Below are 25,790 nucleotides of genomic sequence, written 5' to 3'. Positions count from 1 at the left end.
TTTATGTTACAAATATATTCTTTATTACCACCTAGAAAATGTTTAAATGAACACATTAAGCGAACAATTTTTAATTACTAAAATTGTTGGCTCAAAAAACATTCTGAATAAAAAATATATTACATAATATACTAATCAATGATGATCATCACAATAGTGTATGACCACCATGGAGAAAAATTCAGCTCCGCCCTCATTCTTTATAGAGAGAACCTTCTGTCCAACCTTCTCCAACATAGAGAGAACCTCGGCTCTGCTCTCCTCCTGTGTGGAGAGAACATGTTCACGTCTTAGCTATGCCTTCCTCCCTTGGGGAGATAATCTTGCGTCCAACCTCCTCCACCTTCCTCCCTTGGGGAGATAATCTTGTGTCCAACCTTCTCCACCATAGAGAGAACCTTGGCTTTGCCCTCCTCCTGTCTGGAGAGAAAATGTTCACGTCTTTTTGCTATCTCAAAATGGCTTGCTCTGACAACCAATGAAAGTAAAAACATCTTTCTTAACGTCACAAAATTTTTTGATAGTAACTAATGTTAAATTTCCCAGGGTATCCCTGGATGTGTTTTTGACACACCATGATGTAGCATTTGTCTCTGTAACGCCTCAACCGCTACCTTGCTAGGTGAGCCATATCCACTCTCGGTCCATGGACCCACCTTCCTAAGTGGGCTCTACATCTATTCCTGTCCCGTGCACCCACCCATATTCGATGGCCACGTCTGGGAGGCTTTGAAAACTTGTTTACCGACCCTATAAATCAACTAATTATATTTTCCTGTGTTTTGTCCCGACTCGCGCAGTTCCGACAATCACTTCCACGAAGGTCACCCATCATGAAGTTCTCTCAGGACCCTTGATCGAAAAAATAAGTGCATTTTAGTGACATATGTGGCCAAATCAATTCTTTTAAACCTTTCCGCAAAACAGGGTATCACTGTCTTTGAGCTCTTATGGATCTATCAACAACGATTTATGTTTTTCCAATCTACCTATCTATGTTTGTTGTAAGCTTGTGTTTGATTAGCCTATTCTATCCATCCATTAGGTTGATGAGCTTCTACACGTTATCTCCCTTTGGGATTGAATGAATAATGGTAACAATTATGTTTGCAAAAAAAAACAAAGGGTTATGACCAACCAATCAAGGTTGAGAAATTACAAGAAATTTAATTTGGCATAATTAAAAAAATAATAAAAATTATAAGCACGATAATATATGAATTCCAAATAATTCAAAGATGAAAATATAAATTAAATAAAACAATAAAAAATACTACAATAAATTTTAAAATACAGTATTAGGAAAAGAAGATGCATATATTAATATTTTTTTGTGTCAACATATTAATCTTACATATTCCCAATTGAAAAAGGAGAAAGTAGGAGAAAATTTTAGTTTAAAAAAATAAGAAAAAATTACCCTCCCATTAAAATAAAATTCTCAATCAAAACAAAGTTGAAAGCAGTGTTTTTGAATAAATTATTTAAATATGAGACGATCTATGTTTATATAGAAATGAGTATTTACAAAATTTAGTATTAATAAATAACTGTATATTTTCGGTAATCCCTTTTTTATATTTTTTTGAAGAAATAATCACTCAAAATTAAAAATAAGTAAATAATAATATAATTTCGAATTTTATATATATATATATATATATAAATAATCTCTTTATAATTATTTCAAAAAACTTTGTATTTTTTTTTACAATGTTAATATTTTTATAATTATCTTTTTACAATGTTAATATTTAAAAAAACAAAATATTTTATTTTTGTTGTAATTAAATTCCTCCTATTAAATATTAGTTTTTACATATGTCAAAATCTGAGATTGATAATTTGACACATGTCAAAATCTTGTTAATGACTAACTTTCAAAACCCAACTTTATATAATAAGATAAGATGTTCAACTTATTTTTTAATTTGTGTAGCATATTTTCCAAAATAATGATTTTCTCTTTTAGTTTTTTTTCTTTATGGAGTTGGAAAAGTATAAAAGTTTGTTTGTAACTCCTATAGTAATATTATAGTAGTGTTCTCAATGGATTTAATTTAAAATAATAGAACATGTTAAAAATGTATTAGTATGCACTTAATTACACTTTTGTAACTATCAAATAGTTACCTTGGATAAATCGATTTATGTATCATCTATTAAAAGAAAGACACATATCTCACTATATGTAAATGTTTAATGTAATGGATGATTTTATTGAGTACAATGGAGTAGCTATATATACAAGAGAGATAGTTCTAGACTATTCTAATGAAAGTAATTATATAATCTTATTTACATAATTAGAAGATATGATTGATTCTGAATATGTGATTGAATAAATCATGGATCATGATTTATCCTTAATACTATAACCTTCATGGCCTCATACTTCAAATCTCACATAATTTATAAATTCTAGAATATCATTATTTTTTCTTGATTTAACAAATGATATCTTAACTTAATAAAAGTGTCAGTTTATTTGAATAGGATATACATGTAATATATGATATATAGTTTAATTATTTTTTTTCTATATGAAACATTATCATTTCATATAAATCAAAGTCCATACACAATTAAAGACTTTAAGATAATAACCTAATAAAGTAGTTGCTGTTTTTTTATTGTTTTTTTATGGAAATGTAGTAGTCTAAGAATCTATGGTTAGACTCACTTAGTTATATATGTATGAGACACTGCAAACCTACTATTTATTATTTTGATTTTTTTTTTTAACTGAAACATTTTAAATTTCTTCAAGCTATCACCATAAATAAATAAAAAAATATGCATAACTAAATAAATTTATGAAAATATATATCACCACAAAATAGTATAGCTATCACCACAAAATAAATTTATGAAAATATATATCACAATGATTTTGAAATATGACTATTGACTACAACTACAAAAATATATGACATATGACATGTAAGATACAATATGACTTAATTGCACTAAATATTATCATCAAAATAAAATTTAATTTCTTTACTTTATTTAAATCCATGCTACGTAGTCTTTTAATTTTGTTGTACAACGAAAAAACATAATAAAACATGTTAATTTATATAATTTTTCAAAATATAATAGTGATTATGTAAGAACTCACGCGTAACACTAGTATATATATATATATATATATATATATATGTATATATATATATTATTAGGCATTTTCGGGTGGGGTTTGAAAGATTGAAGCTGCATGTTTTGGGATTACCTGACCAAACGAAGGACCATCCTTTGAATCTGTGAACCAATAGAAAAGATCTTCATGAATGTTCACACCAAAAGCAAGGGAAATGTATATATACAAACTCGGACGCCACACTTCTGAGCGCTTCATCCTCCTACACAAGGCGTTCCATGCATCGGTGAATGTATTGAATTCCTGTTCATGAGGGTCCTCAATAAACACGATACCGACTACAGTTACTAATGCAAATGGAAATGTCAGCAAGCCAAACACGCCCTATAATGTCAGAAGGCAAACAAAACAAAACATTAGAGAGGAATCACCAAATGGAAAAAGTCACAGCAAACGGTTCGCTAACCTTGGAGACAACAAGATGAATTAAGATACCAATCATAAACAAAACAACAAGTGCTCCAACGGAGGTGCTTAAGCTACATAAGCTCTGCATATCCGATACAAGAGAATCGTGTTTTCTACTGTTGGAAGCAGTGCAAGCGTCAATGGTCACATCGGCTATCGCCATTCCAGCACTTGATATTGTCATCAACAATATTGCCAAGTAAAGGTGTAGATTACTCTGAAGCGATATGGACAAGAAAGAAACCACTCCAAGCACCCTACAAAGACACACAGTACAAAACATATAATTAATGAGACAGTTGCTGAGGATTTGTTCCGATTTCGAGTGACATTTACCGGCTAAGATGAAATAAGGTCTTCTGTGGAAACCAGAGATGGGAAGAACATCAGTGAGAATGCCCCAAAGAGGCTTAATGATCCATGGAATCTTAATGATTACATTGATACTTTGATATTCAGAAGGCTGAACCTTTTGAACATCTTTCATGTAATACTCTGTAGCTACTGTACCGAATGAGTAACCAAACCCTTGGTTTATTCCATAAATTGTGACGCCACCAAACACAAAGGTCCAGTGAAGCTTTAAGGCCAACATCTTTAGCCACCGCACCGGACCACACGCCACATTACGTAATTTACTTTCGCTTTGCTCTTCTACTTCCATCTCTGGTTCTATTAAGGAAGGAAAAAAAACAAGATTAGAGTTCGTTTCGAGCTTAATGTTGAAACTTTTGATGTGTGTTTGGTCTGAAGAAGAAGAAGAAGATATAGAAAATGACATTAGATCAGAAATGAAAGGATAAAAATTACCAAAGAAAAGGTCAGGAACTAAATGTTTGACCAAAACATTCTTATGTAAGAAAAAGAAAAGTCAAAAGTATTAATGAAGTATCAAATTATTAGATTTTTTATGGTGACTTTGATGCAAAACAACACATCTTTGTTTGTCTATAATCGGCTCAGCCATGCTCTGAATCGGATGACATCGTCAAAACGGTCCTAGAGGCCAGACTCTGGCAACAAACACAGCTAGAATAAAAACAGCCGCTTATGTGGGATGCGCTGGATATGCAGATTCAGAAGGCTGAACCTTATTGAACATATTTCATGTAATACTCTGTAGCTACACGACTCAATGAGCCACCAAGAGTCCAAGACCTTGGTTTACTCCGTACAGTGAGACCACACCAAGAACAAAGCTCCAGTGAAGCTCTGAGGCCAACATCTTTAGACATTATGAAAATGGCTTTCTCCTCCTTCGACCACACGTACGTATCCGCCGTTGTCAAGTTTTTGCTCTTCTACTAGCATAACTAGTTCTTCTGTAAGGAGTGAAAGATTCAAGATTTGACTCTGTTTTTAGCTCAAATGTGATGTGGGTTTGGTCTGCAAAAAAAAAGATCCGAGGAACAGAGTTGACTGAAGTGGGTACTTCTTGGACTGGATTGAACTCAGATCATAAGAAAAAGGATGAATCTTTTGATGTAAAGCAAAATAATCAAAGATTTGGGAATCAAAAACGATGAATCTTGAATTCAAAGCTCAAAAAAACAAGAATGAAATTGGCACACATGAAACTTCGTTGACCTGTTTTGGTATGAAACATAAAAATACCCCCATTAAATTTAGAAGATACAAAAAAGATAAATGAAAGGATAAAACTCAGATCAGAGAGAGAGACGAAATGGAAAAGGTCAAGCTTTTGCTGCTAAAATGTTTGACCAAACACAACACACACATCTCTGTTTGTTGTCTCTTGCTAATTTGCTAAGAACATTCTTCTCTAATTTTCCCCCAGCTTTTTTTTTTTTTTTTTTTTTTTTGACAATTTTAACTGAAAATATTGAAACGTTTTAATTGAATTAAAAGGTTTTTTTGATTCATATAGAAACAAAAATTGTAATTAGTCACCATAACGAACATAATACTTCATTAATACTTTTGACTTTTCCCTTTTCTACATACTGTATAACTTCATCACTAGCTAGAAGAGGAATATGTAAAACGAGCAAGTCACGTAGTAGTATATGATAATCATATTAGGGACAAAATAACATTCATGATCCTTAACCAAACTAAAGTAAAGATTAAACAAACCTGACCCGTAATAATATTTTTGAACAAAGAGAATTACAGAAGAAGTTTGACACTAATCAATTCTTTATAGAATATGAAAGGTCTTCAAAATATATAAATGATCACAAAGTTCGAAGAAACTGATACAAAACCAAACATTTAACACTAAAACTCTCTTAATTTGACTCAAGCATTTATATGTGTATATAAGGACATGGTGTTGCTTGAAAAGACACGCCATCAGATGTTGAAATGGATATTCAGGAATCTGAAAAGTTAAGGTTCAGCGATAAGCAAATACTTGTGGTCGGAGAAGGAGATTTTTCATTTTCTTTGTCTCTGGCCAAAGCTTTTGGTCCTGCCATCAACATCACTGCAACATCTCTTGATATTCGAGGTAGTATACGTAGTAAAACATTATTAATCATCTGATAAATATTGTTGTTGTTATCATATAACATTTATTCACCACAAGCAAACAGAAACTTTAGCTTATCAAATTTGGTGATTAATGTTGTGTATGGTAGAGGAGCTAGGGCGTAATTACAACAATGGGAAAGCGAACGTGGAAGAGTTGGAGAGACTTGGGTGCACCGTGGTCCGTGGTGTTAGCGTACACTCCATCACCTCAGACAATCGTCTAGCTCGATACGATGTTATCCTCTTTCATTTTCCTCATGCAGGGTAAGGTTTTTCTCTCTCATCATATCGAAAGATTTTTGGAATCATGATCTCGAGATTTGATGCAAAACTTAGGATGTTCGTAACTTCGTATTCATGTTTGGAATCGCTTTCATATAGATAATTTAAAATATATGTATAATATTTATATAGATTGCATCATAAATAGAGGAATGCCTCAGCAAGTTACCATATTCTTTAAGATTTTTAGATTATCTCTTAACTCTTAAGTATATGTTTTAAAATGTTTATGAAGATCATCAATTATATTCTGTAAAAAAACAGATCAGTTATATATAAACACAGAATGTTCCCTATTTAATATAATTCTTTGATATAATATTGAACATTTGTGTATAAAAATCACAGGAAACACCATGGGGTATTAGGAGGATTTATGGAGAGTGCAAAAGAGATGTTGAAAGACGAAGATGGAGAGATTCATATTATTCGTAACATATGCCCATTTAACAAGTGGGATATAAAAGCTCTAGCTGAAGAAGAGGGTTTGCGTTTAATCAAGCAAATGAAATTTGACCAATGGGACTTTCCAGGTTACCCCAACAAGAGAGGAAGTATATGTGATTATGGCTTTCCTTACGGATCTGCCGTTACTTTCATGTTCAAGAAATAGCTTCTTTTTAATGTATCGCTCTATCAGTTCAATAAAACTTCACAGCTTATCGCGATGACAAGTCGACATTACGTGCACCAAACTAACTAAGGTCCTTTGGGCATTTTTACTGGGAGTAACGGTGAAAGTTTCTCAAAAATAAAATAAAAAAATATATTTTTATTACAGATTTTTTTTATTTATTTTTTAATATCTGTTACATTGAATAAATGACATCTGTCTTTTTTTTTTTTTTTTATTCAACCTAACAATAAAATAAATTAAAAAGTAACTCCAAAATTGGTTGCTCAATCTGGAGCAAAAGAGTTTACAAAAGCAGATGCAGAAACTAAAGGTCTAGAAGAACGAGCAAGACAGTCAGCTCGGACGTTTGACGTTCGCGGAATTTGTGTCAGGGTGAAGGCAGGGTAAGATGATCTGAGGGAATGAAAATCTTCCAATACGTGTGAGAAAGCTGGCCAGTCGTCCGGAGCCTGCACCATCGCCACCAGTTCAGCGCTATTTGACTCGAAATCCTGACAATCAATCCCTGCCGTTCGAAGAGACTCCATAGCCCAAAGCAAGGCATTAAATTCCGAATGAAGGGAAGAGGGACTACGACGACGACTACAAGCTCCCAAAAGTAGCGTCTTATCATCCTGAGTCCCATACCACCATCCCACGCCCTCTAAAGGGTCGGAACCTTTCCAGGAACCATCAACCTGACAACGAACAGAAACAACCCTTTCCTCCGGAGCCGGCTGGGGAGGCAATAAATTCCCAGAGAAGGACTTTGCCTCCTCCCACAAGAGTTTATCGTTTGACGCTTGATTTATAATATCAATTGGCTCATCCTCAACTCCCTGAAAAACCTTTTTATTCCTATCTTTCCAAATAGTCCACAATATCCATGGCAACAAATAACCAGTACTCACACCCCCGGAACCTGAAAAAACCTTAGAGTATAAGAAATCTAAGTTTGAATACACTGATCCATCCGGAAAACCAGACGAAGAAAGATGTATCGGCAATAGCTCCCAAACCAAACGGGATCGTTCACACTCAAAAAGAGCGTGATTAATAGACTCGACCGCAGAGCCACACCGTTGACACGTAACATCACACCGTACGCCCCGATGAGCGATCCGTTCCTTAACAGGGAGGCTACCAGAGGCCACCTGCCAGAAAAATGCTGAACCTTAGAGGGGACCTCAAGTTTCCAAGCTTGTGCCCGTAAAACGGTACACGATGGCCCAAACTCTGCTTCCTTCTGAATTTCTCGTGATAGCCTATAACCAGATTTCACGGAATACTTACCGGACTTAGTATAATGCCAAATCAGTCTATTCGATCGAATTGACTTACTAACCGCCAGACTCTGAATAAGCGGAATATCTGCTGGATCCATATACTCCTCTAGAATGGGTAAATGCCAATCCATTGTGAGAATATCTGTCTTATTTCTTTTGAGAATTGTTTCTCAAGTTTCTCAAATCTCTCTACTATTTATTATTTTTTTAATAAAAATATTTATATCAGCAACCCTAGTAGATTTGATCTTAGGACTGATAGATGCAAACCTTAGATAAGATTTATTAAAGTATTACTAAATAAAAGCGGTTAACTTTACTCTTTACCAGACTGGAAAGCGGTCGAAGGTTGCAAAAGAGATGCACGTACTGTGTTTAGAGCTGTCAAAATGGAAGCGGTCAAAATGGGCTGTCCACGTCCATTTTGACCCGTCTAACATTGTCCAATTTGATTTTGGACAAATAGCTGTCCGTGTCCATTAACGTCCGGTCCATTAACGACCAAGCCCACTTATGCCCATATTTTTATGGGCTGCCCATGGGCGTCCATTGGACAACAATATAACAAATTTTGTAAAATTTGTTAGAAGAAAATCACCGACAAAGTTAGAAGAAAATGAAAAATGTGTTTTACGATTTCCCCCAAATCAATTTTGACCTAGAATTATTTGTCCAATGGGCCGCCCAATGTCCAAGTTGTCCACGCCCGTTTTGTCCGTGGACTTTGTTGTCCATGCCCACTTAAGTCCGTTTCAATTATGGGCTTGTCCATAACCGGTCCATAATGAATTGGACATGGTCCGCCCATGGACAGCCCGTCCGTTTTGACAGCTCTAACTGTGTTCCCAACCATATCCACATCATCAAAGTCAGAATCCATTTGTTTTAATTATGTTCATTTTGATACCAATATGATAGTCCATTTCGTGGACTTAAAGCCCACAACATCCCCAAAGTGGCGAACACTCGTTGCCTTTGCTCGGACATGTCTGTCCGTAATATGCTCTTGAAAAGTTAGTAGCAGAACAAGCTATCAAGTAACCAAATTGAAACTACATACACTTTTGTCTATTTCTTTTCTGGAAAAAATTGTGTATTTCAAACCCAACCTTTTAAAATGGTATTTTTCACCTTAACTCATCAAAATTACTATCCAAAAATTGTTTTGAGCAGAAACCAATATAAATTCTTATTAAAATTTTTGTCAACCTTAAAAATCAATGACTCAAAAACGACATTGTGGCAAGAAAAACGATGAGGTAACATTCCATTAAATAAAAATCACGTCACTTTGTATACAAAAAATGAGGGTGTGAAACACACCATTTTGAATTTTCCCTCATTTCTTCTAACTCAAAACTCATTTCAAAATTAATCCCTAAAGAAAATTTTCTTTAGTCCACAAAACAAAGTCAAACACAAAAAAGAATCTCAAACCTTGTTCTCATCGTGGAAACAAAATAACTGAAATATTAAACTATCTTTCTATAACTCAAATCAATTTATTTAATAATAAAAACATTTGACTTAGTTCAAATCTCAAATCACATTATTCTCGCCGTATCCTTCCGCCGCACCCATCAATCTTCGCCGTTGTTGCATATCATCATCCTTCTTCTCATCATCATCATCATCAACCAAGAAGGCAGAGAGGATAACTCCATATGACAAATCCTAACACCACCGATCAATCTCTCCGGCAACTCATCCTCCGTTTGCGCCTCCACAACAAAACCCATATCAATCGTCAAATTCGTAACATACCCCAACATAAACCTAACAAGCGTCGTCAAGATCGCCGAGCTACTTATATCAATATCTATCTCAAAATAGTTATCTCCTCTGTGATAGCTACACTTGACAGCTTTGCCAGCAACGAACGCACCGAACTTGCCAGCCGCTGCTTTAGCAACCCAAGGACCTTTCACAACGTTGCTAACAATCTTGAACCTCTCGTCACGAAACGTGTCATCCTCGTTGATTAGCTTGTGGAGGAGCGAGTCTGAAGAGATCGGTTCTTGTGTTGCGAAGTAGATGACCAAGCTGTGGTAGTAGTGTTCTTTTCTTGGGATATTTATAGCGAAGATGAAACTGTTTGGAGATTGAGAGGTTTTGGTTGCGTGTGTTACACGGTTCTCTGGACGAGAGAGCACGTGGTCTAGTTTTTTTGTGGATTTGAGCCAGTCTACGCCGGCGGGAGAGAGGAGGTAGTCTCCGCCGGGAGTTTTTTGTTTGGTGGTGAAGTAGTTTTGGGAACGGAGAGGGAAGACGTTACCTGGTGGTGTTGCCCAGCCGTTGGTTCCGGTGTCGAGGTCAACGTGGCGGAAGGATCCACCGTTGATTGTTTCCGTTGTCCATGAGGCTGGTTTGGTGTTTTTATCGTCGGTGGAGGTTTCGGTTTGGTTCATGGCTTGTTCTTTCTCTCTCTCTCTCTCTCTCTCTCTTTCTGTGGTTGTTGTGGCTGGCTACAACTTGGAAATAGTATATGTGATGGAGAAAAGAAGATAGCATATGTTGCTTTATTCTGACAAATATTCATTACACTGACTCGTATCATAAATGTGTGACTAACACGATTTACTAACGGTGACATTGGACCATAAACAATTTTGGAAAAAGGTAGTTGTTTTTGTTGTTATCATGGCATCCAGAGGCCAGCACACATAAACGGGTTGACTCACCCACCACGTTTGGATCTTACATATAAATCTATCATTTTATGTAATTTGTTTTGTAGAATATGTTGTTCATGCTGTAATGGACTAAATTAATTATATACAAAAGTAAACATATATTGTTATGGCATTTAGTTAAACAGTTTTGCCTTTTTTCGGATTTTAGATAATTGGCATCGTTTCATAACTTAGATTTTTTTTTTTTTTTTTGATGGACAAACCCCATATATTAAGGTATCAGAAGGTGACTCTCTTCGAGAGAGAGTCAGTTAGAAACCGACGAGCTTACATGGGAAAAACAGAAACCTCGTGCTCTTGCACATTTCGCAAGTTTATCGGCACGGATATTTTCCTCTCGGGGAATAAATCTAATACTAAAACTAGCAAATCTATCTCTGAAATGAATAAAATCCTTCAGTTCTGAGGAAAAGGTTGGCCAATCTTCGACATTAGACGTCATCAACAGGAGATCCGAGCAATCCGTAGCAAAAAGAGCTTTATCCAAGTCTAAGGCCAATAAGCACCTCATAGCCCAAACAAGTGTGTCCAACTCTGCATGTAAAGGTGAGAGGCTACGTCGCGATCCTTTTAGCCCCATATGTAAGATTCTATCACCAATAGACGCAATCCAACCGTGTCCACTCCTATCTACCTCTGTATGCCAAGATCCATCGATAAAGCAGACAATGGAATCTTGTGGAATTGGGATCGAAGGTATGCCCGCGCCTACCACCACTGGTGGTGTGTCTCTATTGTTTGCTCTTCTCCATACTTCTTCTTCTTGGGTAGCTTTCTCCAAAGTATCTTGTGGAGATTCAGAGATATTTTCAAAGACTTTCTTATTTCTTGCCTTCCAGATGTACCACATCACCCAAGGGAACGTTCTCAAGTCCTGATCGAGTGCGCCAAAGTCTCTGCCACGCCCATATAGATAGTCAAGGTTGCTATATAGGGAAGATGAAGGAAACACCATAGGGTGAAGGGATTGTCGATAAGGCCCACACTTGACGAGCTGGTGGACATTCAAATAGCATATGATTAATAGTTTCTTCTTCCGCTCCACATCTAGGACAATCTTTATTTCTACCAATATGGCGATAATGTAGGCGTTGACATGTTGCCACACACCCAGTCACACATTGCCACACGAAATGCTTCAGCTTTCGTGATGTTTTTAACTTCCATGCTTGCGCCTTGAGTGTCGTAACACTAGGCCCCTGAGAAGGGAGGTCGCAAACAGGGCGAGAGATAGCTCTCGCGGCTTCATAGCCAGACTTAACAGTGTAGTTCCCAGATTTAGTCAGCGTCCAGGAATACCCATCTCTCGCAGCATTTAAGCTTGGTTTGATCCCCAAAATAAGGGTAATTTCTTTCGGGGGAAAGAGTTCCCGAAGACGTTCCATTTTCCATTTTTTTGTATTGAAATCAATCAAGGTGTTAACACAAATCAAGGGATTTCTATCATCGGTTAATCCTTGAGGCGGCCGGGCTGGCGTATCTGGGATCCAAGGTTCAGTCCAGATACACGTGTTAAACCCCGAGCTTATAGTCTTACGGATACCGTACGAGAGAACATGTTAATAAATAGAAATGTTGTTTTGGTACTGAGATGTATCTATCACGCATTACTCATGAAACACATGTGAAACTGCAGCGTCTCACACACTAGATAAGTCGTCGTATTCTTTTCCCGGCCGACGTGGTCATCATCTACATTAATTCTCTTCACCAAATCCTCTGTAATTCCGACAAAAGACTTGGTTTGAGATATTAAAAGCTATAAAGACACACTAGTTTACTGACTAACTTGACAAAAGTTTTAATCTCCCCGTTGATTAACACTAATCTCTCAAAAAAAAAATCTGATCTGAAAATCCTAAGTCCAAGAACTCCCCTAAATTTAGAGTGTAAACTAGAATTGACCTTTGACTATATATTAAGTCCACTGAACAAAAAAAAACACACCTCGTCTGGGTCTTTCTTTTGGTCGACTTACTCAACATCTAATAACCATATCTACTACAGTTGCTTCTTCTTACTTTTGGTCACACTCATCATCATCAGTCAAATCCTTTTACAACTTTCTTTGTTTGTTGTCCATATAAGTTTGTACTTTACTAACGAAAATGTGACAGTTCCTCTATAAACATACCAGGAAGGCACCCTCTAAACAACAACAAAAAAACCCCCTTCCCTTAACAGGAGTCAGGACCAACCAATAATCAAATCAATCAATTAGTTGCAGTAATCAAACTAATCAATCAATGGTGCTGCAGAACTATAGCAATTGAGAAAAGTGAGAGGACAAGGCCAACGAAGAACAAAAGAACACATCCCCCTCCTTAGCTTAGAATAAACTTTGTTTTTTTTTTTTTGTAACTTTTAGTACACATCTCTATATGATGATGCTAATGAAACAATGATTGGAAAAGAAGAAAAAAAAAAAAAATCTATCAAACACTAAAAAAGTGTATGCATAATCAACTAATCAAGGTCCTTACACCAGTTTCAAATTCCATAAATACTCATCAAAACAGATCGGAAAAAAAAAAAAACGAAACACACCGATCGATGAAGAATCGAAGTTTCCTTCTACTGAGATTTTTTTCTCTGAGGTGGACGATCTGATGCCAATCTATAAATCCAGTAAACCTACACACCAAAATATCGCAAAAAAATCAGATCAACGAAAACAAAAATCGAATCAGAGAGCGACTGAGTCAGAGAGAGCATTAAGGAACGAACAAAGTGAAAAAGTTACCAAGGCGATGACGTGAACTGCGGCGAGAAATACAACCATCGCCGGAACTAGATCCACTGACTTCTCCATCTTTCAAACGGATCGGAGTTTATTGCTCTGCCGGAGACGAAGACGACGACGACTAAGGTTAAAAGTATATCCTACGTGTGAGAGAGAGAAGAAATCGTCGATTTATCCCTTCTCCGATTTGAAAATTTTAAAACTTCTGTTGGGAAACAAGAATAATGTTATCCTTTCTCGGATTTAGTTTAATTTCACGGGCTATAAGTTCTATGGGCCTGCTGGTCCAGCCTAAACAGTTAACGCCGACTGCTTCTGAATTCATCACGTGTCATGGACGTGGCGACTAATTCACTCGGTGTCCTTGGGCTCTGTTTTTCGCTTCCCTTACGTGGAGAGAGAGAGACACTCTGAAAAAGTTTCTTCTTCTTCTTCTTCCTACGGACGGAGGATCTCGTTTACGCATTTTATCGAACAGTTTCAGTGCATAAAAACAAAGCTACGAAGTGGTGTGAATCAGACGGACTATGGGATTATCGCATGCTTTTCGACTGAATCGATCGTGTTGTTAGCCGATGAGGAATGTCGTTGTTGCTCTTCGCCATCACCGCCGGGTGTCGCTTCTCCGGGGAAGTGCGTTTTTTCTTCTCTTCCTTATAGGTCTTGCATTTGACTGCGATTATTGGTTTTATTCGGTTGAAATTGACGGGTGTGGATGATTTTCGTGTTCAAATTTCTCGATTTCTGATTCGAGAATCCACTTGATTTTACTGCAATTTGTGATTGTCACGAGAACATACAATTTCTGCGTTTGGGAGATTTAGAAACTGGGCTGTTAGTTTTGTAATGCTGATTACTGATTAGTGATTACTCTTTGCTTTGTACTCTCATGGTTGTACAAGCTTTAGCTTCAGTGGAGTTTTTACTGTTCTAGATCAACTCAAGGGTGTAGAAGACGTGAATTAGGTTCATATGATATGATAATGCTGCTAAGATTTTCCTTTTTTGGAAATTAAATTTTGATGTTGATGAGGTTGTTGTTGTTATTATAGTTGTAGCGTTACGTGATAACAAACCTATTGACTTCAAGCATGGGGAGTACATATCGAGAGGGAATGATAATGGGTTCTCAAGACAGACGACAAGTACATGGGTTTCACCATTCTGCCTACAACACAGAACGTGAGTTCTCTCGGTCATGCTGAATAACTTGCAGATACACAACCTATCGAGGATTTCAGGATGTTCTACTGGGCTAATCATTTTTTATTGTTTTGGCAATGGATTTGCAGGTATTCATCAGGCTTTACCAGCGTACATGGTGGAATACCTACATCAGATTATGCAAAGTTGCGGAGAGAATCCCTTGAAACCGAATTTGGACAAGCTCTTGGAGCATATAGCTCGAAAAGTTTTTCTGCAGTGTATCGTTTTGGCCCCTTTTTGGCATTGTATAGAGCGGCTATCATTTCATACCATGTGGTGAAGCTTGCCTTTTGGCAGCTCTTTGTTCAAGATATGAGAAAACGGGCTGTCAAGGTATGCAAGTTTGCAATCTATGAAAATTTGTTGTTTTCTAGTACTTGTTTAATTAGTTAACATGAAGAGTACTTTTTGGATAGATGGCTTGGCCAATAATTTATTTTGATATTGCTTTATCACAATTTGGATGCAGTTCCGTGAGACTCTTATCAGCTTGGGGCCTTTCTACATTAAGGCATGTTACTTGTGTGCTATTCCAATACTCCTCTAACATACTAATCATAGTCTTTTCTTTGATGTCCTTCGTTATTAATATATCATTTGACTTGCAGCTTGGACAGGCGCTGAGCACGAGACCAGATATATTACCATCTGTATATTGCCAAGAACTTTCAAAATTACAGGTGGGGAATCTTTCTTTCTTTTATGTTATCCATGTGGCTGTGCTCGAGTAATTGGATAATTTGTTTTTTTTCTAAATGATTATAGGACCAAATTCCTCCATTTCCAACTACTGTTGCCATGCGATGTATTGAAGAGCAACTAGGTGCTCCAGTGTCAAAGCTTTTTGCAGATATTAGTCTTAAGCCTGTTGCTGCTGCATCCCTGGGTCAGGTATACAAAGGTTAGATACCTTTTAACTGTGGTTGGTTATTTTCTTATCCTTTTGGTCTCTACCGTTATTCTCCTTTCCATTATTCTCAATTTAGAGTTACTAGAAGCTAATTGTTTCATTTTTTCCCTTAAGTATTGCAGCTCATCTGCATTCTGGACAGTTGGTAGCTGTTAAGGTTCAGAGACCTGGAATGTCACTCATTCTAACACGTGATGCCCTTTTATTCAAAATGATCGGGGGACAACTGAAACGATTCGCAAAAGCCCGTAAGGATCTTTTGGTGGCGGTGAATGAGATGGTGAGTCATTATATGGAATATTCGAACTAGTTTCCTGCTTACCTCTACTATATGAACGTGTCCATGTCTCTCTTGGATGAACAGGTCAGACATATGTTTGATGAAATAGATTACGTTCGGGAGGCGAAAAATGCAGAACGGTTTGCTTCTCTATACAGTTTTGACTTAGGTAGGTTCTCTTGATTAAAATTGTGTACACTCTTCTGATATAAGATGATCTAATACAATACTTTGAACATTTACAGGGAATGAGCAGATTAACGATAACGCTGGACCTAGGAATAAGTCCAGGAATCACAGAGCAGAGAACATCAAAGTTCCTAAAATTTACTGGAATTTTACACGCACGGCAGTGCTCACAATGGAGTGGATCGATGGCATAAAACTAACAGATGAAGTTAAGCTAAGAAGGTTTTCCCTTGATAAAAGGGACTTAATTGATCAGGTAAAAAAGTAGCTAGGTGCCTGTAAATGTTTAATGTTCATCCCTCACGAAGTGACAAATGAATCTGTAGATAGAACTTTGTGATTCTGAGAGATAAGGGTGGACTTAGTATGGCTAGGTGCCTGTAAATGTTTCATTGAGAACTTTGTATTGGTTTGGTTCACAGGGCTTATCCTGTTCGTTAAAGCAGCTTCTTGAGGTTGGATTCTTTCACGCTGATCCGCATCCAGGAAATCTTGTGGCTACTAAAGAAGGGTCACTTGTTTATTTTGACTTTGGGATGATGGGGAATATCCCACGCCATTACCGTGTGGGACTTATTCAAATTGTAAGCTCTACTCCTGTTTATTCTTTCCATTTCTATGTCTTATATGCTTGTGGTCTTTCTAGCTTCTTTTTCGATTTTGCATTTTTCTTTAAAAATAAACTACATGCAGCATCGTTCTATTGCAGATGGGGAAAGAATAAGTTTTCCATCCGCGATTTTTTTGCATCACTTTGTAGATTTTGATTAGTTCTATTGCAATTACAGCTGGTGCATTTTGTCAACCGTGATTCTCTAAGTTTGGCAAATGATTTCCTTTCCTTGGGATTTTTGCCTGAAGGGGTCGATATACAAGCGGTTTCAAACGCTTTGCGTGCTTCATTTGGTTCGACTACCAGAATATCACAAGATTTCCAGGTATGTTCATCTTGTGATGAAAGTTAAATTAATCCCGACAGACACATACAATGAAAGATATGATTGTGGCTAAGCCTTTATTGGGGGTCAATTACCATAATCCTTGCTTTTTGCTGTACAGGGGGTGATGGAACAATTATATGATGTTATGTATGAGTTCAACTTTTCGCTACCTCCAGATTATGCTCTTGTCATAAGATCCCTTGGTTCACTAGAAGGCACAGCTAAGATTCTTGATCCAGAATTTAAAGTGATCGACAGCTCATATCCATTTGTTATCGGGAGGCTATTAGCAGATCCAAGCCCAGATATGAGGAAAATACTAAGGGAACTTGTCATTTGTAATGATGGATCAATAAGGTGGAATCGACTTGAACGCCTGGTACCCCCTCCTATAAACCTTCTCTTTATAGCATTATTTGGTAATCTGAAGAATGTGTCTAACAAACTCTCTTTCCAGGTAGCAGCAATATCCGAACAGGCTTCTGCAACTTCAGGAGACTCTCCAGAAGATCAAACATTGAAGAAATCATCGGAACTAAAATCATTTGACATGCATTCAGTAGTTTCCGCCACAGAAGATCTGCTATTGTTCATATTATCAGAGAAAGGGCAGAGAGTTCGGGTCTTCCTTCTTCAGGACATAATCAGAGTGGTCGATATTTTCCTGGAAGAAGAGGCTTTTGATTTCAACAAGACTGTCAATCTCAGGGTCAGTAATACTGAAAACCTTCCCTTTTCTTTTTTTCCCGCAATGAAGTCTTTTGAAGAACTGTTATTATTCAAATCTGCAGGAAGAAGGGACAATGAAAAGAGTGAGCAATGGATTCAGGTGTCTAAGTGAGGCGGTGAAGCTTGCACCCGGAATGTGGACAGCAATGTTTCTCCGAATGTCAAGGAAGTCTGAGGTTCATAGTTATGCTTTAGATATTATTTCTGCATTGTCTACCCATTTTGGCCACAAAGTGCCTCACACTTGTTGGATCCTTTTCTCCAAATTGCTCCAGCACAGTAGGAGCCAATAAGTATCATCCTTGGGTCTTACGTTCGGCTATACCATCGACTCTTAGTAAGATTAGGTTTACTTTGTTGTTATAGGACAACCACGATCAATAGAAGATTAGAACTGAAAAGTTACCACTATCGTAATATAATTTTCACCTGAAAAGTTAAAACTGATTTGCTAACAGATGCAAAAAGTATGTTTTCTATGCGTAATTGGTTTGTACTTTGACATTTGACATTGAATGTCATATATGCATTCGTTTTGCTTCATACTCTATAAGGTTAAGGATGCTAGATGTTGAAGTTTTGAGCCAATTGAAATGAAACAATAAAGTTTCAGAATCCGTGCAACTTATTTTGGTCTCACACCATTTTCAAATTCACTGAGTTTTGGCACATAACAGATAAAATCAAACTAAATCAGGATCACAGCTGAAGCAGAGTCGTTAATGTTATAACTTATAACATTAGAGTGATGAAGAGCCAGAAAAGTTGCTTTTCAACTGAGTAATATCCTGAGAAGCAACATCAATTGTGCCATTGAGAAAACCAGTGTACCAAGATGCGGAGAGCTTTGGAGACCTCTTGAGACCAGGATCGCTAAAATTCACGTGGTACATTCCAAAGCTCATCTTGTATCCACCCACTAGCTCATACAAATCAACCATCGACCACACAAAGTAACCTCTCGTGTCTGATCCGTTCCTGATCATGTCGGAAGATTTTTTTTCAAAAACAGAGTGTCAAGTAAACCATAATGAAAGTGGGACATCGGACCACTAAATCACATCAACGCTAATAGTAATATGATGAACTAAAAGACGAAGAAGGATAATTGTACCTGATGGCGTTGAGCACAGCACCAATGTAAGCTTGGATGTACTCAACTCTTGGTGTGTCTTGTAGCATCGAATCGTGTTTCATGGGTCTACCTGTTTTTTTATTTTATTTAGTGTGATATGAAGAATCTTTAAGAACAAATAGGTGTGGTTTCAAAAAGACAAAAACATGCAAGAAGACAAAAATAGAATAAAGCGTACCATTTTCAAGAACGTAGATTGGAGGATTGTTATAGCTCTGCTTTAGATAATCAAGAACACTTTCAAGACCCCATGGAGTGAAATCAAACTTCAATAAAAGCATATTCAATAAGGAATATTTTCAGATTCTAGATCAAACAAAGAGGTTTTGACACACACAGATATACATATGCAGATTTGCAAGAGGGCCTCACCTCGGTTGATGAAGAAGTACCAGTGGCTGTCCAAAGAAGAAGTTTTATCAGCTAAAAATAGAGAGTTTCCAATTGACTGATTGATGAAAATAAGGCTTACGGATAATGTATGCCCATGTCTTCAAAGAAGACTTTGTTAGTGCTTCTAGGAAAGATAGAAGGTGAGGGTCGGTTTGTGACATAGACAGTCGTGTAGTGAATAATTCCAATAAAGTCGGATGAATCTTTCACTTGTTCCAACTCATCCTCTGAGAAAACCGGTAGTCTTGACCCCAAGGTTCTCTTCATTTCATCTGGATAGTCCCCAAATACCAAAGGCTTCAACATCCTGAATTATATATATCAATCTAAGTCTTTTCAGATTTTGTCCTCAAGTTTATTGAAACAAGGAAAGCTTATATATTCCTCACCAGCCAAAGAGGAAAGCTTTAGCTCTTTGAGTTGCGATTTCATCGTCCTTGGAGTTTGTATAAGGAGATAACCCGAATGCAAATATACTAAAGCCTACGGATCCTCTCTGCTTACTCTGCACCATCATATGAATTACGTTCATACTGGTTAAAGATTTTAAGAGCGAATATATATATATATATATATATATATATATATATATATGTATACCTTGTACTTTAGTTTATACAAATTTGAAGCGGAGGCATGAGCTAGCAACATGTTATGGCCTGCAATATATGTTTCCGTACAAGAGTTTCCGGTAGAGCAATTGGTAGGAGTACAATGTCCAAACTTTATTCCTTCGCCATAAGACGCAATGGCAAAAATTGTAGCTTCGTTGATTGTGTCCACAACTTCACATCCTCCCCAAACTCTCTAAAGCAAACATCTGCAAAAGCAGTGAAGTCCTCTCTGCGATATATAACAAAATAAAAATATAAAAGTTGGCTTTGTTAGATCAGAATCAGCTTCTTTGTTACTTTACATGATTTTGCGGTTGATCCATCCTCCGTAATCATCTTCAAGAGACTGAGGAAGATCATAATGGTAACGTGTAACGTGTGGTTCAATTCCTGTTAAATAGTTTTGCCAAAAATTCCTCTTAGAAGCTATATTGAATTGTCTTTAGTTTGGATCAAAGTATTAAAGACAGAAGGAAAATTTAAGTATTAAGAAAAAAGAAAACCTCACCATGGCTTCGTAGTTCTTTAATGAGGTTCTTGTAAAACAGTAGACCTTTAGGGTTAACGGGTCCTCTCCCATCTAGGGTTTTAAAAGGTTAGATACAATATCGTTTAGTTGCTTGCAAACAAAGAAACTAGGAAGAGGCGTTTACTAGGTATAAGTCTTGACCAGGAGATAGAGAATCTGAACGCTTCTATGCCCATACCTTCCATCAGCTTAACATCTTCCTGCAAAAAAGTCACAATAACATCGACATTGTAGAAAAAACAGAGCCGATAACTTCTTTGACAAGTAAAAGACAAAGAATATAAAAAGAGGAAACCTTGTATTTGTGATACCCATCACATGCTATATCTCCTCCATTATCTTGAAATAGTTGAAGAATGATCTATGAATTTTCTCATATAAACGTCGAATAATGAATGACTAAAGAAAAAAAAAAGCTTACAACAGTGGGAGGTTGTATCCCAGACGCTAGGAGTTCTTCCGGCTTCAACAGCTCCTTCCCACTACTTTTTTCCACAAATTTTTAGAGGAAACAATAAAACGAAAAAAAAAAACAAAAGACAAAATTGCTATAGACGTAGTAGCTGCAGAGTCTGAACCTGATAAGCAGAGGTGGCGGCACCGAAGAGAAAATCCTTTGGAAAATCATTTCTGGTGAAGGCATCAGTGTAGCTTGTTGCCAAAACGATGGCCAGAACCAGAAGAAAACTATAAAACAGAGAGAAGTGTTTCATCATTTTGTATTTTCTTTTTTACTGAAGTCTCACAGACTTACAAGTTGATATAATAAATCAAGGGTCCAGACTTCAGTGTCGTTTTCCTTGGACCATTGAACATAGGATCGTGAAAAACGCGACAAATACATTTAAAAGAAGTCTGAAGATATATATCTTCTTGTTTTTCTTTTTTCTTTGTGAAGAATAATCCTTCCGTCATTTTCAAATTGCCAACCTACTGAACGTAGTTCTTTTCCAAAAAAAAAAAAAAAAACTCAACGTACATGCCAATAATACAGGTAATAATGTAACGCATCATAATGGTTTTTTTTTGCTTTTTTTTTTAACATCTTTAATTTATAAGATTAGGTCAAAAGCGAGTCAAATTGTGAGAAAATTATTTACAAAGTTAATAGAATACAGTTTGGTGCAAACTTTTTAAATAGGAAATCCATTTTTATATTCACACTACGAGAATTAAGAGAAAGAAAAAAAATTGAAAAATATTCTTTGTCGGTCTTGATATCATCCACATACAATTTGGCCACTCGGTAAGTGAAAACACTATTTACACTAAATCTAAAAAATCAGTAAAAAACGACATCTCTATTATCAGCTTCAGTCACACACTACATTGTCCAGACTAAAGTTTCAACTTCATTGTATAAAGGAGATAAGATCCAACGCAGATTTGTCGCCCTGATAGTTGGTGCTTCGTCATTTGGAAATGTAGGTTTCAATTAGTAACCATGATACCTTTTACAATGTAGAAGTAATATTGTTTCCATATCATTCTTCTACATTCTTTACCAAATGAGGAACAATATAACAAAAATGTTCTTTCCAAACACTACAACAAATATGCATATTGTTAACCAGAGAAAAACGCCAAACACTACAATAAATATGCACATTGTTAACCAGAGAAAAACGCTATCATAGGCCTTTGATAGCGTTTTCATGAGCGCTGTTTTAGGACACTGTTATTATATGTACTCCATCTACAATAGCACGACTTACGTATGCTATGTTATATTTTTATAACATAGCTATAGGAAATTGCTATATTATCAAGATCATAATTTGAAAAAATTTATACAACATTTGTTTTTTCGTGCTATGTTATAGTTTTATATCATAGCTCTAATAAACTGCTGTATTATCAAGATTATAATTTTGCAAAAATTTATACAATATTTTTGATTTTTCGTGCTATGTTGTACATATCTAATATAGCTGTTGCGAAATGCTGTTTATTTTGTTTACTGTGCTATGGTATATTCTTTTATCATAACGTTTACCTGTACTTTTATAGCATTTTCTGATATATGATTATAGCACACATAACCTGTTTTATAAAATCTCATACATTGACCATTGATTAAACGTCTCAGATCCAAAATACATAACAAAAGTTTCAAGAACATCAGTTTACCATCAAAGTCTCAAGAACATCCAAAATAAACAATCAGTCTCAAGTACTTAACATTACACAATAAAACCATCAGTTTAAGACATAATGACCTTGTTCTCTGGCCAAGCAATACAGGAGCTAAGTGCATCTTCAATAATCTCTATTTCATCGGATGGCCTCCAAACTTTTACATTTTTCACCTTCACAACATCTATCCACACTTTAACTGCATTAGAACCCAAGCGAGTAAAGTGAACCTTATGTTCTGGATCATTTGTTCCCCATCGTCCTTCAGCCACAACCCTATTCTTTCCAGTTAAATCCATCAACTTGCACTTCTTATTCTCCTTGAAATAACTTTATTAATGCGCTGCCCTGTTTACAATATAAACCATCAGTCATCATATAATTAACAAAAACAACTTCATAACATATGAAAACACTTACTGGAGGCTTCCTGAGAGGAGACTGTGATGGTAAAGTATTCTTTATTGGAGATATTGGACCCGTTGCATCATCAACAGGAGATTCAGAACCGGATGCAGACTTAGAAGACATAGATGCAGATTTGGCCTGCGATGCAGCCTTTGAAGCTGTTGCTGAAGTTTTGGACTCTGTAGCAGACTTAGAAGCTGTGGCTGCAGACTTGGCCTTTGATGCAGACAAAGAAGCATGTGATGTAGCATTCTGACCAGTTGGAGATGAGGGATTTTCAAAATCAACCTTACTCAGGGGCCAAGATACATAAGCTATCAAACAGTCCTCAAGATATGACATTTCAGCTGTAGGTCTCCATAGTGATGTATCAGGCTTCTTTACTGAATCCACAAATACTTTAACTGCTTTTGGTCCAAGAGGAATTCCATTAACCAACGCACTTGGTTCTTGTGTCTCCTAACGCCCCTCAGCAACAATGACTTCACCCTTAGACAAATCCAATAGTTTACATTTGTTTCCTTGTATACCCTGTTAAACACAATCAGTAAACAAATCCAATATAAATAATTAGCATGATAGACAGGGGTAATACATTGCTAACACATTGCTAGAAATTATAAACACCATAGGGGCAATGTCTTCCATTTGGATGTTGTTGTCTACCAGTCTACACTTATCAGATGGCCATGCGATTATATGTCCAACAGCTTCTTTCATATGAAAGATCTTTTGTGCAAGTCTCCATAGAAATGCATCTGGTTTATATGCAGCTTCAACTAATACTTTGAGATCATAAGGGCCAAGACGACAGTCATTCACTATGTCATCCAGATCAGAAGAAAGAATCCGACCCTCACCAACATTTTCATCAGTCTCAGACCAATCAACAAACACACACTTAGGATGTGCTCTTTTGTTTACACTCTGCAACAATTTCATGAGCAACTAAGAATCATAAACGACTAAGAAGAATCACTTAGCTGATATGAAAAGAATTAAGAATATGTTACTCTTGCAGCTGAGTTTTCATCCATTTTAGCTTCTGGTCTCTGTAACATAAACAAAAATAACATCAATTTATATTACTCTAACTGGCTGATGAATAGTAGAGAACTCTTAAAGTATCTAACCTGATTCTTGATTCTGCCAAGTTCACTTTCCAAGGCATTGACCTGTTTTACTAATTTTACTTGCCGCTCTTCCATTTCAGCCATACACTTGCTCTGCATTTGTAAACAAGTTAATTTGGTCTTACTCATGCCTCTACCCATTGCCCTCAGCCTACCAGAATTGTCAGGTCCTAAAAGCTTGGCGAGGTGATCTTCATTTGGATTTGTTAAAAATGCTGGAGCATCACTTCCACCAATTTCAGCTGCTTTTTGCTGAAATAAAAACAGTTTCAGGTTTTACTAGTCGATAACACACTAATTCAACAACTCTATTCAGACTTACAATCAAATCAGCTGCATTCGTATCTACTGGTGTACCATCCTTTTTGGTGCGAGACTTGATCCAAACATCTAATCTTGTCACACTGGAAGGATCTTCACTTTCAGCTTTCTGTTCCAGAAAACAAAATTTCAGTAACAGTACAACAATTTACAAGCACTATGTATAATAATAAACAACATAGATGTAGTATATATGCTTGCCATTTCTTCTGTTAGTCTGCTGATCCCTTTACGGCTAGTGGTGTGAGGTATCTGATTCTTTCTTTTTGCTTTATATTTCTCACTCACAGCCTAATAATGAATCATGTTAATTACTAATCACCAATCAACTACTAAACAATTATAATCACAAGTAATTACCTTAAATGCAGCACTAGTTTTGAGTTTGACAAATTTCTGCCAATCAACAGGACTAATATTTGGTGGTCTCAAATTCATCCTCTCTTGGTTATTTGCAGCCAAATTTATAGCCTTCACCGTGACAGACTTGTGTGATCTCCACAAATGTCCCATCTGGTGTATCACAGATATCCTTTGCCAATCTTCATCAAGCTCAAACCTTGCCTGCATTCACTTACACTCACACCATAACTATAAAAGTAAACCTGTTCAATTGAGAGACTTTTTAAAAACAAAAAAAACTTCTTGTTACCTGAACAGATCTCCAGAGAAGTGTTTTGAGATCTGGACTCACTTTCTTCCAGTTAGGTATGTTGATAGGGATGTGTTCTCGCATCAATGTCCCTACATATGATGCCAACTTAACTGACCCTGGACCAACCGCTACTCCAAGTACATTGTAATCAACTTTCACTCTAACAGATGGATCCTTGGCTAGGTTTTTCATCTTTGTTGGTCCTCGTTTTCTTTTACGCGTAGCAGGCTGCTCATGTTCTTCAGACAACACAAACTCTCCTACTGGTCCTTCTGGTTGCTGTTGAGTTTGTGGTTCTTCTGAATGATGCTCCTCTTCCTCCACATGCTGTTCTGTTGCTACAGGTTGGGCCTCCACAGTACAAATAACTCAGGTTCGCCATCATCCTTAGACTTTCTCTTTCTTTTTTCTCCACCCTTCTTCCCTCCAACCTTCTTTTTAGTTCTACCCATTTTAATTCACCTGCGTAAACAGAAAATTAATCACTTAGAACAGAAAATTAATCACTTAGAACTTATATAAAA

The 25,790-nt window shown here is 36.6% G+C and overlaps 6 protein-coding genes and 3 pseudogenes across 11 annotated transcripts; 2 read left to right on the top strand and 7 right to left on the bottom strand.

Annotated features, from left to right (window-relative positions):
• LOC147918928 (putative folate-biopterin transporter 2) lies at positions 1-5,267 on the bottom strand. Its single transcript, XM_087505244.1, has 4 exons — positions 3,908-5,267; positions 3,570-3,828; positions 3,236-3,487; positions 1-852 (listed from the first exon to the last, which is right to left on the bottom strand). The coding sequence occupies exons 2-4, from the start codon at positions 3,753-3,755 to the stop codon at positions 832-834; spliced, it is 459 nt and encodes a 152-aa protein (XP_087361370.1). The 5' UTR covers positions 3,756-3,828; positions 3,908-5,267; the 3' UTR covers positions 1-831.
• A 632-nt stretch (positions 5,268-5,899) lies between these two features.
• Positions 5,900-7,028, top strand: LOC104770977 (uncharacterized protein At4g26485-like). Its single transcript, XM_010495448.3, has 3 exons — positions 5,900-6,044; positions 6,175-6,331; positions 6,698-7,028. The coding sequence occupies exons 1-3, from the start codon at positions 5,900-5,902 to the stop codon at positions 6,960-6,962; spliced, it is 567 nt and encodes a 188-aa protein (XP_010493750.1). The 3' UTR covers positions 6,963-7,028.
• Positions 7,029-7,249: 221 nt separating this feature from the next.
• Positions 7,250-8,382, bottom strand: LOC147918927 (uncharacterized). Its single transcript, XM_087503785.1, has 2 exons — positions 8,046-8,382; positions 7,250-7,887 (listed from the first exon to the last, which is right to left on the bottom strand). The coding sequence occupies exons 1-2, from the start codon at positions 8,380-8,382 to the stop codon at positions 7,250-7,252; spliced, it is 975 nt and encodes a 324-aa protein (XP_087359911.1).
• A 1,210-nt stretch (positions 8,383-9,592) lies between these two features.
• Positions 9,593-10,871, bottom strand: LOC104770976 (protein ENHANCED DISEASE RESISTANCE 2-like; annotated as a pseudogene).
• Positions 10,872-11,163: 292 nt separating this feature from the next.
• On the bottom strand, positions 11,164-12,329 carry LOC147918926 (uncharacterized). The gene is made up of 3 exons (XM_087503784.1): positions 12,048-12,329; positions 11,308-11,938; positions 11,164-11,210 (listed from the first exon to the last, which is right to left on the bottom strand). The coding sequence occupies exons 1-3, from the start codon at positions 12,327-12,329 to the stop codon at positions 11,164-11,166; spliced, it is 960 nt and encodes a 319-aa protein (XP_087359910.1).
• A 916-nt stretch (positions 12,330-13,245) lies between these two features.
• Positions 13,246-13,756, bottom strand: LOC104770973 (uncharacterized). The gene is made up of 2 exons (XM_019242438.2): positions 13,688-13,756; positions 13,246-13,578 (listed from the first exon to the last, which is right to left on the bottom strand). The coding sequence occupies exons 1-2, from the start codon at positions 13,754-13,756 to the stop codon at positions 13,519-13,521; spliced, it is 129 nt and encodes a 42-aa protein (XP_019097983.1). The 3' UTR covers positions 13,246-13,518.
• Positions 13,757-13,900: 144 nt separating this feature from the next.
• Positions 13,901-18,485, top strand: LOC104770974 (uncharacterized). Of its 5 annotated transcripts, none has more exons than XR_015592899.1 (14): positions 13,901-14,320; positions 14,740-14,869; positions 14,980-15,226; positions 15,363-15,404; positions 15,502-15,573; positions 15,659-15,794; positions 15,926-16,083; positions 16,168-16,252; positions 16,329-16,528; positions 16,695-16,856; positions 17,134-17,210; positions 17,332-17,592; positions 17,671-17,922; positions 18,005-18,485. XR_015592899.1 is itself a non-coding variant. In XM_010495447.3 (14 exons), the coding sequence occupies exons 1-14, from the start codon at positions 14,263-14,265 to the stop codon at positions 18,233-18,235; spliced, it is 2,184 nt and encodes a 727-aa protein (XP_010493749.1). In that variant the 5' UTR covers positions 13,901-14,262; the 3' UTR covers positions 18,236-18,485. The 5 variants fall into 5 exon arrangements, 4 of the variants coding, with proteins under 4 accessions (XP_010493749.1, XP_087361143.1, XP_087361141.1 ...); XM_010495447.3 differs by having other exon boundaries at positions 17,061-17,210; XM_087505017.1 differs by lacking the exons at positions 13,901-14,320; positions 14,740-14,869; positions 14,980-15,226; positions 15,363-15,404; positions 15,502-15,573 and having other exon boundaries at positions 15,660-15,784; positions 17,061-17,210.
• Positions 18,486-18,511: 26 nt separating this feature from the next.
• Positions 18,512-21,355, bottom strand: LOC104772571 (beta-glucosidase 8-like; annotated as a pseudogene). The gene is made up of 13 exons (XR_015592900.1): positions 21,192-21,355; positions 21,035-21,095; positions 20,909-20,952; positions 20,738-20,813; positions 20,593-20,664; positions 20,387-20,474; positions 20,071-20,313; positions 19,860-19,975; positions 19,550-19,777; positions 19,450-19,475; positions 19,256-19,343; positions 19,057-19,147; positions 18,512-18,920 (listed from the first exon to the last, which is right to left on the bottom strand). The product of XR_015592900.1 is annotated as a beta-glucosidase 8-like (transcript).
• A 2,811-nt stretch (positions 21,356-24,166) lies between these two features.
• Positions 24,167-25,718, bottom strand: LOC147918925 (uncharacterized; annotated as a pseudogene).
• Positions 25,719-25,790: the final 72 nt, after the last annotated feature.

Source organism: Camelina sativa, chromosome 20 (assembly GCF_030686135.1).
Source record: "Camelina sativa cultivar CO46 ecotype springtype chromosome 20, ASM3068613v1".
Taxonomy (NCBI): Eukaryota; Viridiplantae; Streptophyta; class Magnoliopsida; order Brassicales; family Brassicaceae; genus Camelina; species Camelina sativa.
The sequence above is the reverse complement of the archived record's forward strand: the minus strand, read 5'-3'. Positions and strand labels throughout refer to the sequence as shown.

What these genes read in the sequence shown, in the direction of transcription:
- LOC147918928 (XM_087505244.1), bottom strand. Translation starts at nt 3,755, where the DNA reads ATGACAATATCAAGTGCTGGAATGGCGATAGCCGATGTGACCATTGAC. An exon ending in TTCATCTTGTTGTCTCCAAG is followed by an intron (nt 3,488 to 3,569) that starts GTTAGCGAACCG and finishes CTGACATTATAG; the next exon opens with GGCGTGTTTGGCTTGCTGAC. An exon ending in ATGGTCCTTCGTTTGGTCAG is followed by an intron (nt 853 to 3,235) that starts GTAATCCCAAAA and finishes TTTTCGATCAAG; the next exon opens with GGTCCTGAGAGAACTTCATG.
- LOC104770977 (XM_010495448.3), top strand. Translation starts at nt 5,900, where the DNA reads ATGGATATTCAGGAATCTGAAAAGTTAAGGTTCAGCGATAAGCAAATA. An exon ending in AACATCTCTTGATATTCGAG is followed by an intron (nt 6,045 to 6,174) that starts GTAGTATACGTA and finishes TGTGTATGGTAG; the next exon opens with AGGAGCTAGGGCGTAATTAC. An exon ending in TTTCATTTTCCTCATGCAGG is followed by an intron (nt 6,332 to 6,697) that starts GTAAGGTTTTTC and finishes TAAAAATCACAG; the next exon opens with GAAACACCATGGGGTATTAG.
- LOC147918927 (XM_087503785.1), bottom strand. Translation starts at nt 8,382, where the DNA reads ATGGATTGGCATTTACCCATTCTAGAGGAGTATATGGATCCAGCAGAT. An exon ending in TGTGATGTTACGTGTCAACG is followed by an intron (nt 7,888 to 8,045) that starts GTGTGGCTCTGC and finishes AGGTTTTTTCAG; the next exon opens with GTTCCGGGGGTGTGAGTACT.
- LOC147918926 (XM_087503784.1), bottom strand. Translation starts at nt 12,329, where the DNA reads ATGGAACGTCTTCGGGAACTCTTTCCCCCGAAAGAAATTACCCTTATT. An exon ending in AATGTGTGACTGGGTGTGTG is followed by an intron (nt 11,939 to 12,047) that starts GCAACATGTCAA and finishes AATGTCCACCAG; the next exon opens with CTCGTCAAGTGTGGGCCTTA. An exon ending in TTTCAGAGATAGATTTGCTA is followed by an intron (nt 11,211 to 11,307) that starts GTTTTAGTATTA and finishes TTCCCATGTAAG; the next exon opens with CTCGTCGGTTTCTAACTGAC.
- LOC104770973 (XM_019242438.2), bottom strand. Translation starts at nt 13,756, where the DNA reads ATGGAGAAGTCAGTGGATCTAGTTCCGGCGATGGTTGTATTTCTCGCC. An exon ending in CAGTTCACGTCATCGCCTTG is followed by an intron (nt 13,579 to 13,687) that starts GTAACTTTTTCA and finishes TTTGGTGTGTAG; the next exon opens with GTTTACTGGATTTATAGATT.
- LOC104770974 (XM_010495447.3), top strand. Translation starts at nt 14,263, where the DNA reads ATGAGGAATGTCGTTGTTGCTCTTCGCCATCACCGCCGGGTGTCGCTT. An exon ending in TGAGAAAACGGGCTGTCAAG is followed by an intron (nt 15,227 to 15,362) that starts GTATGCAAGTTT and finishes ATTTGGATGCAG; the next exon opens with TTCCGTGAGACTCTTATCAG. An exon ending in GAATATCACAAGATTTCCAG is followed by an intron (nt 17,211 to 17,331) that starts GTATGTTCATCT and finishes TTTGCTGTACAG; the next exon opens with GGGGTGATGGAACAATTATA.